Consider the following 11,205-nt stretch of genomic DNA (forward strand, 5'->3'; position numbering starts at 1 on the left):
CATCCCTCCCCCCCCCTATTTCCTCTGTATAGAGATGGTAGTCTTATTGGTAGATTAGCGCCTTGCCTCGTTTAATTCTTATTGTTATCGCTCCCGTCTCTCCCCTATGCTAATAAATCCTGATAGAGATAGCAGAAACTTGCGTTACCCCCCTCATTAACATTCAACACCTATTTTGTACAAAGATGCGTAATTAGCTGATTGACTGGCTGGTTAGCTTTTGCAACCTGTCTCTCCCTCACCGGAAGAGAGAGCGGCGTGGTCGGAGACGCATTTTGGGCAAATCCGTTGCCTCTTCATTCTGCCTCTCTGCATTGTCCTGGGCTCGCGGTGGGGGTGGGGTTGGGGTTTCGGTAGGACGAAACAAGCCTTTGCGAGGCGTGGTCCGCCTGGTAGTGACCTGACAAGGAGACAGAATACCTCTCCCCTTGGCACCAGAAGTTGAGGGGGCACTGGGACTCAAGGCTCGGAGTGGGCTGGCGGTAGGACAGAAGAGGCCTTTGCGAGGCGTTATCCGCCTGGTAGTGACCTGATGGGGAGACAGGATACTTCTTCCCATACCACCAGAAGTTGAGGGGGTACTGGGACTCCATCTGAAAGGATGCTTTACGGGTGACATGAGGTCAAATTTAATGTCGCCGGGTAAGTGAACGAATGGACGCTGCACGGCTGTTATTGAAAAAGAAGGCTATATAGCGGTATCCACTTCCAAAACTCAATCCAAAGTGTCGTGGAGGTGAAGTACTTGTAAAAAGAGGAGAAAGGGGCCATAATGAGGAATTCCAGGCCACTATTAACTGTGTGTTTCCAAACGTTGACAGTGCTGGTAAACGGGAAATCACCGGCGATGTCTTACCCTTGTGAATTCGTTTAAGCTTATCAGATGGAAGGAAACTTCAGCCGAAACGGCAAGTTTTGTGCATAGCTCATTAAAAACCTAACAGAAAATTAAACCACTACTGAAACACTTTTGCCTCAAGCATCATGGAATCGTGCCGCTATGTTCATTTAACGCAAGGGCTAACTCACTCGAATGCCTCTGACTGAAGCGCACTGCAAGTATTGGCAGCAGGACTGAAGGGATCTAGGAAATGCGATGAGATGGCATTTCCTCCCTCCTCCTCCTCTGCAGTAAGCTGCGATTCTTTGTTGTTGTTGCCGCCGCCGCCGCCGCCGCCGCCACCTGGCGAATGCAAACAGAGAACGCGTTTCCTTGGTGTCGTGTAGGGTCCACCACCACCTACCACGGGTTGTTCCCTTCGAAAGCGAAAGGACACATTTTAACTTTGTTGATCTTTGGGCTTCGAATATGAGTGTATTTTTAGTGACGAGTGTCTTGGGGTCAAGTAGGCACAACCACCTTTTCCCCCATAGAAATTGATTCCAACTGTATAAAAAGAGAAGATGATATGCTCAAATCCTCCGTAAAATAATCAACTGCTCACAGTGTGCTTCCTTAGCCTACTTTTGAGTGCCCAAGAAGTATGAAAAGCTCCCCTACCGCTGTGCCCACTTGCAAAGCCGAACCTACAATAAAGTGCCCGCGTACGACGCAGAGCATATAGTTCCACAAGCCACGCATTTCTGTTGCGTACATTAACAGATCTGCCTTGGTTTCTGATCCGCCTTGAGTCGAATAATGCTATGAAAAACACCTCAACAACTCGAAGCAGAGCTTTATGAAACAGACTCGGGAATGCAACTCGAGAGGCAGAAATCAAGATTAGCAGTGGACAAAGGTCGGTAAAGGGGCTCGAAAATGGGAGCTACATTAATCAACTACACAAATGATAAATTCTGGCCAAAAAGTAAACAGCACCCACACACACACACACACAAACAGAAAGTCCCACAAGCTTCACGTCCACCAGAAAATCTGGGAGAACGGGACTCAAATATTGGCTTCATGGGCAAATTTGTTTAACGGAAGACTCAGGGGTTAGGAGAGATTTCGCCGACAAAAAACACCTTCAAATTGAAGGAAATACAGAGGGCAATGAGTTGGGTGAGAGGGAATTTCTTGGATGATTTGATTGGCACACAGAGCCGATGTACACTTTAACTACTCATGATGGATTGTAATCACCACCTGCATATAACTCTCCCCAAAGCTTAATTCAGCCACTTCACAGTAGTGTGCTTGTGAGCACGCGAACCTGGCAGATAATTAAATCGTTTTCTTACTGGGGTACTTCAATCTCAGTAGTGCATAATCTCGACCAAAAGCTAACGCTGGGTATTATTTCGAAAAGAGGTAGTGTGCTTTTGAAACAACGACACGGGGTTAACCCCCAAAATGTTGAACTACTTAAACAGCGTGCATGGCGAAGCACTAGTCTTATCCTCTGTACGGAAGCTCAATCAAAGCCTCTCCCAGGTTGGTATTCATATTAATGTAAAAGTATTTTCATGTGTTCTAAAAGATGGCTCAGATCTAATTTAGAGAGCCTACCCAAATGCCTCAGATCGCATCACACTGCGGGTGTTGCCAGAGGGGATGAGAGGGTTTCGAAGTCGCGACGGCGTAACTTCTCCCACTCTCTTTGCCGCAATTGACTGTAATTTTTTGTCACCGCCACCACTCGCTGAAGGAGGGCGGGAAACGCATTTCCTTGGCGTGGTATGGGAATCACCACCTCCTAGCGGCTGGGTCCTTCTGAAGCGAAAGGTCGGAGAAGACAATTCAGGAGCCCTCCTTTTCAGATTTGGGTATCAACAATCACTCCAGCATTAAAACACTTCGGATTATGAGCATCTATAAATCATATTGTAAATTTTCAAACTTTTCAATCCTCTTGGGCTTTTACAACAGTAATAATAACTTGAGCGCCTCACCGCAAGCCATTGCTACCTAGCTAAAAGACAAACTATCCTGGAAGTTGTACAAATGTCGACGTCCAATACCAAAGAACACTGGCTGAATAGATCAATGGGGTGCTTTCCAACAAAACTATTTCTACCCACTAGAATGGATCCAAAAGCGAATCAAAATCTTGCAACGAGAAGAAAAGTAATTCGCACAACTACATTATGAGCTAACTGGGTCGTTAAAATTTGATTGGGGAATTTCTTGGCTGATTAAAAAAAAACTCGGGATAAGATTTCAAATGAGTTGAAAACGCTGTTAAACGGAACAGAGCACAATGAAAGTGCAATCCTCTGATGTTGACAAAAAGCTAGCACCGTTACAAATCCGATGCTCTTTTCCCCTCGATAAAACCAAAATAGGAAGACAGAGAGTCCAAAGAGCAGAAATTAACAGTACTAGTAATAAGCCCCGCTTTACTGGAACTAGCAAGGCTGATTATACTCCATAGGCTAATGAACACATTTAAGCGCGTACTAAGGAGGATTTCCTCATTGGAACTGAAACCAACGTGAAAGATCATGAAAACAGTTCTAGACAGAATCCTAGAAAGTGACTTACTCATTTCGTACAAACACCCTCTCAAAACTCTTCATAAAAGCATCAACATACCGCTGGAGATCGGTGGCGGTGCGTTGGAAGAACTCTCCCTCCCCGGGAAACATTGTGGCCTCGTCGAAGATGTGTGGAGAGGTGGGTACCTCCACCACCACAGCCACTGGCCCCCTCGGACCTGTTTTACGACGCTTTGGCGTCGCGCCAGTCGATGGTGGGCGCTTGGCCGGCGTCTTTACCGATTTGGAGGGCGTGCTAGTGGTGGCGCTGGAAGGTGCGTCAAGGTCTTGGAAGAGATCCTTTAACGGCACCAGTGGTGGTCGTGGTTGTGAAAACTCTAAACAAAGGAGGATAAATAAGCTTCGTTGAGAAAATCGGACCTCCATCTGCTAAGATTGTGTTTGTAACCTACATGAATTGATCAAATGCTGGTGAAGCAACGACTGTCTACTAAAAAGATGCATTTTTCATCTTACTTTCGTTGGAACAATGCACCATTTTACGAAGATTTGGATAAAACGTGTTGGCAATAGGCCACTCGACAGAGAGGAATATTGTGAGATGTGTAAGCAAGGAAAACATATTAACACGGAGACGTTTCATGATGCTACTAGCGACTCTGCATCTCCCATTAAATTATCTACCACCGGTGAAACCGAAAAGATTACACTCATGACTATTCAGATCTAGAGATGGTGAAAGAGATTTGTAGAAAATTAATTCGAGACGAAAACATCTCATTTAACGAGAAGAGTAGATGATGAAGGCAGAAATGAGTTCAAGTCTCAATTAATGTGGCAAAAAATTGGCGCAATCATTTAAGGAACGCTTAAAAAGACGATGCCCTGGGCATTCAGCCTGGATCTAAACCATACCCAACAGGCCGAAATGATTTTAAAGTATATCCGCTCACCAATGTTGGGAAAAGCGATAACCATACTGAACATCAAGCATAACCGAGCCGGTTTAAGGACTTTTCAACCGCATAACATGAGGGGATTTAAATGAGCAAATATATAATGCGAACTCTGCACGCCATTAATGACCTTTTTCAAAGCCATAAAGGCCAAATAATAAGTAAAATCAAATCTTAGGCACTTAAAACAAGCATGTCCAATTAGTATTAAAACCGATGAAAAGAATATTCGAAGCCTCAATAGCCGATCAGTTGGACAGCTAGTTCATCAAATAAAATCGTAGTATTTAAAGTGGATTTCCCTTTGACTTTTAAATATAAGGTAATACCTGAGACTCAAAATGACCCTCTCATAACAAATACAAGGGGCGCCTCTTGATCACAATACATCAAAGCTACATCAATTTGGCAGAAAATCCACAGACCCCTTAAAGTAAATGCCGGTAAACAATACCTGATTTCAGCCTCGACAAATTCAACACTGGAGGCGATGAGACCGCCGAACTAAGGGCGGGCTTTGTCGCACTCTTAGCCGAAGACTGTGGTGAGCGGAGGGAGATAAGATTTGCCATTAGGTTTGAAGTCCGACGTCGAAATTGTGGAGAAGCCATCGAGGCAACAGAGGCGACAGATTGGGAGAGGTTGCTTTCCCCACCACTAAATTGGCTCAAACTTGCCTCCTCCTCCATCTGGCGTCGTTGCCACAGCTCCGCCTTGACACTCAGTCGGGAGGTGGAAGCAGCGGAGGAGGCACCACCACCGCTGTCGCCGCCACTCAAATCGCTTCTCCTAAAGTTGAGGAGGGAAGAGGCGCGCCGAAGTCGACGCAGGGGGCTGCTCATCACTGCGCCCGGTTCGGAGGGCTTGAGCGGAGACTCGGCCACTATCACCAACTGGATGTGAGTGCGTTCATAAGGAGGGAGAGGCACGCTTGATGCTTAGAATTCTGACCATAGGGCACACACACACGCATCTAATCATTCGTAGGGTCCTGCATTCTATGACCCATAAGGGGAATTTGAGTGCCGCACGTGAAATTTGAACTTCGCATTCTGTTGCTCGTATTGTTTTGCTAGTAAAGCGGAAACTAAAAGCGAATCTTCATGTACAAGAGTAGCAAAATCTAACTGACACAATGTATGGCTTAGTCTAAGTCTTCCGCAAAAAAAAACAAACACGATGAGCAATGGTAACTATATAGATTTTTCTGAATTCGAAATTCGTAGGTCGGCCCTAAAAAACCTTCGTCCCGTACAATTGACTTTGGTCAGGCTGTTCCGGTTTTCGTCCTGGGCATGGATTCAGGACATAACTGCAATGAATGACAGGGAATGGTGAGAACCCATTATGAACTTTTTACCCCAAAATCTTGAAAATGATTTTAATACTTCTAGCCACATCAACAACAGATTATGGAGAAAATTTGCGGCGTGAAATTCTGAATGCATTTTGCATTCCGAAATGTCGCTAGTGCGCGGTTTTGATCACAGCGTCTCGAGAAAAATGCAAAAGTCAAATTAGTACTTTGAAATTGAAATAATTCATATTTCTATATTCCATTGGGATCGCATTAGAAATTTTCATACGAATAGTGCCCGTCCATGCACACTTGAGCAAAGCATGTGAATTTAAGTCACGGTATTCGTTACCTTGGGGAGATTCTAGGAGCTAAACCATTACGGACTAGCAGGACTCACATCAGAACAATTAGGAGGAAAGATATTATTTCCTATGATAGGTATCTGAGTGACTTAGTATTAAAGCAGAGTCCTCACCTAACGCCAACATAAACATTCATGAATTTCATCAAATTCACCCCTCTTTTCGGAATGCATTTTCAATTAAAATTACGACCAATTGGAGTTGCAAAAAAACTGCATCAACTCTTAAAAATACCTCTTTGCACACAATCTCATTAGGCGAATGGTTAAAATAACGTAAATTCATGAGGACCCACGCGACCCTTTGTTTTTTCCGCGGCCGCCATCCGAGCACGCTCCCATCGGGGATGCGACATTTTCGGATTAGGTGTCTCTGTCACCGACCGATGCAACAATTTGCGCCGACCGCTACCACCATGCGAGCCAGAAGGTATTCGCCGCCTCCTAGAGGAATAACGAGAGGGTGTTCAAGACAATGTTCTTAAGAGGAGGGCCACATGATCGTTCAGACGATTACAAAATTACAGGGGTGACTTCTCACCTACTCCTAGAGTCCGTTCCCACCATAGGTGATCGACTATGTTGACCAGGACCCCGCTTTATTGGAGTTCTGGCTTTCCGTCTACTCTTCTTACATTTCGAGGCTGGCATCAGGACTAAATGGGGCGCAGGTGTACCAGATTTAGAACGGGTGACATACTCTCTCCCCGTATGGCTGGTAGACTGCAAGTAGGAAGTTGATGCAATGCTAGAACCCCTAAAAGGTGATATTTACGCCGTTAGAGAGCACGCTAACTTACTCAGGAGAGGTCTGTGAAGCGGAGAGCCAAGATGCACCCTCGCCTGAAGAAAAGACAATCGAATCGGTGAACAGTGCTCGTGGTAGAGAATTCCTTGCCGAAATCTTAGCACTTTTAGGGGAGAGCATTTTCCTAAAAAAGAAAAATCACCATATTCTAATCAAGACAAGTTGACAAACCCAGGAGATGCTTTCAGGCGCTGCACCAAAGTCACCGGATCTTCCAGATTTAACGCAGGGAAACTGGAAGAGTCATCAATAACTTTGTCGTCATCACTATTGTCATCATCCGCTTCGTCCAACTGCGGAAGGCACGAAGGGGGCTCAAGTCCAATGTCCATATATATTTGTGCGAGAGTTTTACCGTGAGTACTGGCAAATCTAAAGGGTAACAGTATTGAGTTACGAAGACTAACCTATCAACCAGATCATTTTTGATGAAATTTTTCCAATCGGACCGGCTGAGTGAGCATATGCTCAGCCTTTCTAAAATTTGAGTAGCCTTAAAGACTGGTTACATAAGAAACAAAACATACCCAATCACTTAATTCATAATCAATGGAATTAGGGTCATGCGAAGGTAATGACTTTGTGTATTCAAACTGTACCAGCAAAAGAAATTTCATGCTGCAAAATTCAAAGAAAAAATTGTACACAAGGTGGACGTACTGTCTTTCAATAACCTGGGGCTTGGCACCCGCAGATATTAAAGTGGGGGCATCCAAACGCAGCCTCGCAGGACAGCCATCTGTCTATAAGTAAGATAATAATTTGCACTTGATAAATTACATCCTTTGAGGCACGAACAAACTCCAGAAATCGAATGGCGTCCTCATAAGGGTCATTGGCAGATGTATTCACAAGACTATTATACAACCGGACAACCGCCGGATCCTCAAAACCCACTTCGGCCATCTGATGTGACGATAACATGAAGTCTAATTTACCCTCAGCATTGCAGAAAAAATAAGTGGCACTATGTGAAAGAACAAATTGAACTTCGATCTCACACAAAAATGCATTAAGATCGGGCAAAAATAATGCACCAGTTCCTTTAGTTATTGTACCCGATTGTTTTGCCCTAGTTCACTGAACAAATAACCTGACCCCCACGACACCCCATGGAACCTTTGAAGACATCTGCTCAAAACACCGCTTCTTCAGCCAGTCACCTTCCGAGACGTTTAAAGAAAACAGTAGTGAATATTACCCTGAAAGTTGTGAGTAATTTTAAAAAAAATAAAGAGAAGACTCGTGAATATTATTTTTAAAATTAGGACATGCCATATGATGGCATTTTTGTGTATTTGCGAGAACCCATTATCTTCCTTTCAATTGAGTTACATTATTTGGATCTGTTAATTCGTTCCCAGTTTTGATTTGCAGTTTATGATTTTGCAATTCATTATTGGCAACTAATTCTTTTTCAAGGTTTACTAGAAATTGCTTTAATGTTGCTTGGACAGGCATTTCTGTCAGTTGGCTAGAGTTCAATTATCGATCATTGTTGAATAACCGCACCCAAATTGCCTTTCATGTTTACCTACCAAAAGGGTTATTTCCCAGCATTGATCCCACGGCTCTCGGAAATACTTTCGAGAGAATCTAACAGAAGGCGCACCCTACAGAGAAGCCCCATTCTGCATTCATGTCCCTTTAAATTGCTTCTCGAAACAATCGCCTCTAGTACCAGCTAATCCACCTGCGACCGTTTTAACCACTCTTAATGCCAATCCACACCTCAATGCTGAGGTTGACCGCGGTCGTCAACCCGCAGAATCGTCGCGCCTCTCCTTCCGTGAAGGCACTTCCTGGGTGGAGTACCAAAGCTGGGGACCAGCCTGAATAGCCCACCTGTCGTAAGGTGAGACCCCAAGTCTCGCGCACGAATGCCGACCTCGGCAGGCAAGAAGCCCTAACGTGCCACAAGGCGTGGAACGCGCCAAGCCAAACAACCTGATGAGCAGGTCGAGAGGGGCCTATTGCCATCATTCTACATCCTAGCCTGCCAAAAACCGTACCAGAGGTAGCTTCGACACCACCTCTTTCCTACGCAGGACTCAGCTTTGCATCCGCCACAGGAAGCGCGCAACGAAGCTCAATTAGCGGCAGCGTCCAACCAAAAATCAGCGAGCGCCCCTAGCGCACAAGGGCGCCAGCCACCGGAGCGTTTCCCAAACAACGAAGTCCACACACTCCGGACAGCTTCAATCAAAACCGGAAGGCAAAAAAAATTACAGCAAACCTAAACAGCATATAGCATGCCTTGCCCCAATCCACAAAATCTACGCACACCTGCTCCTTAAAGCTCAATGCCCTAATCACATTACCACATTTGCTATTCAAAACGCAAGACACAGCAGCCCAGACAGCGCCACAGCACAAACTTATCACTACTGACCTAAACTGCAAAAAGGCTAATACAAGCGTATTACACCTAGAGTACAAAGTTAGTCTTCACTAGACGCACAGACCGCCAAAGCATAGACAAGCAGGAACTCAGTAAGATAAAATACATGAAAAAAAAACCTCGAGACAAACAAGACAGCCTGGTAAACCGCACCGCCTATATTTCCTCCTTTATTTGTTGATGAGAATACCATCATACTTGCTTTGGAACCATTTCATGGCCTCCTCCCGAGTGACGTGATGCTTGGTTCCGATTTTTGAGACGCATCGCCGCCTAACGAAGTAAGTAGCTAATTCAGGCAGTTACCTGTGGCACACACGTTGTCCGGCACGACCCAGGATAACATAGAAATCCATGCCATAGATACCAATGGAGGGATCATATTTCAGGCCCAAATCAATGTGTTCGGTCAGACCGAATCCAAAATGCCCCATAGCACTGAACGAGGACTTTGGCAACTCATATTCCTTCACCTTCAGACCACGCTCCAGAATTTCTACACAAATATACGGCAAGTATTCCAAATACCCTCGGCCTTTGCACCACGAACCGTACAGTGGACAGCAATTTTCTCATTCCTTCTTATGCCAAATGTTCGGACGGTGAGACGAGCCTTGCTGAAAACGGGCTGCTGGTCGGTGAGTTGTTCCAAGACTTTTGCAGCACGAGTGAGACGATCACCGCTTTCACCGACGCAAATATTCAGGCAGAGCTTTTGTATGCGGATGTCCCGCATGGGATTATTTTCGCATTTAGGCTTCTTCTTGATATGCATCCGAAGGCAAAACTCGTGCGGATATTTCAAAAGCAGTGGCTCTCCTGCCTCCAAGAATTAAAACAATCAAATGTCAAATTTTGCTGCCAAAGTATCACTAGAAATTTGCATTTTGGTATCTTATGGCGCAAACTTTTAGTGTGGAAGCAAAGTGTTTGAAGGTAAGGATTGTGGAACTAAAATTAGACCTATTCAACTAGTTTTGACATAAGTGGTGTCCTTTAGCTACCTTTTAAAAGAGTATTTTTAATGTCAACCAGGCATAAAACACATAATTGGTAGTTGCATTGCCATTTTGCTAGTCTCTTTTTTGATATTTAGTTTGAAATCCTAATCAACTGCAAACATTTTAGTGAATAATAATTCAGTTGCCCGTATTTTATCCCAAGTCGTAATAAGTCAGGGTACAGTAGTGTAATACGATAGTGGTTTATCCCTCGGTTCTGGTGAGGCGCGACTTTTGTACTTTGAATTAATCCCCTTGTACCTCGCTGGGTGGACTGGCCTTTTGGGCCATGCCAATACCCCAGACACCTTCTCCGTGCTGAATATATATATTCTGACCGAGCATTGTGTCTTCTTTCGTCTTAAGGGAGTCTCGGGACGCTACATTGGTGGCAGCGGTGGGACCCAATCTTAAAAGACATGTATTCTGGTTTTCCACTTCTGCATAATAAGCCTTAGTGGAGCGGAAGAAGTACATATGCTACGGATGGGAGGATGGTGATGACCTTCAACAGAAGGGTTGATGTTGACGTCTACCTTCGGCATCTCTCCCAGTCCCGTGTTCTGCAGAAAAGCTATTAACAACTGAAGCGACACTAGCCGTGAAACATCTGGAAGTTTCGTTACGGATTTTCCCTACCGTCCCCCATGGACCTGTTTTAAATCTTGTACTTCCTTACTCAAATCTGCTTTTAGGCCAGTGTTCCTGCATCTATCTATGGACACGCATGGTGGCCGACGCAGTTCCCCATCCTGGATCAAATCCCTAAACTGGACGAGACCCCAGATCCAGTTAAGCTGCCAAGAGGGATTAATGACGTTGAGGTCAAGTATCCCCGCAGTTGCACGCTAATTTGGTGACTGGCACGGTCGGCTCGTGGGTGTTTCTTTACTGCGCCGACTGCGTTGTAATGGCTGACGCGGGAGGTTGACCTGTGGGAGCGCCGGGGACGACGCTCAAAAGAGGAGGGAGGCTATGTAATACGATAGTGGTTTAT

At 45.0% G+C, this 11,205-nt stretch overlaps 1 protein-coding gene across 1 annotated transcript; it reads right to left on the reverse strand. All coding sequences in view use genetic code 11, as the record gives it.

Annotated features, from left to right (window-relative positions):
- Positions 1 to 238: 238 nt before the first annotated feature.
- Positions 239 to 9,982, reverse strand: EGR_09308 (60S ribosomal protein L11; the record flags this gene model as incomplete). Its single annotated transcript, XM_024498557.1, has 16 exons — positions 239 to 593; positions 1,030 to 1,257; positions 2,453 to 2,656; positions 3,479 to 3,758; positions 4,792 to 5,230; positions 6,295 to 6,442; positions 6,540 to 6,755; positions 6,799 to 6,930; positions 6,978 to 7,178; positions 7,467 to 7,549; positions 7,587 to 7,712; positions 8,538 to 8,802; positions 8,851 to 8,936; positions 9,406 to 9,480; positions 9,525 to 9,703; positions 9,736 to 9,982. 16 exons carry the CDS (start codon positions 9,980 to 9,982, stop codon positions 239 to 241), a joined length of 3,264 nt encoding a protein of 1,087 aa, XP_024347030.1.
- Positions 9,983 to 11,205: the final 1,223 nt, after the last annotated feature.

Source organism: Echinococcus granulosus, assembly GCF_000524195.1.
Source record: "Echinococcus granulosus chromosome Unknown EG_S00142, whole genome shotgun sequence".
Classification (NCBI taxonomy): Eukaryota; Metazoa; Platyhelminthes; class Cestoda; order Cyclophyllidea; family Taeniidae; genus Echinococcus; species Echinococcus granulosus.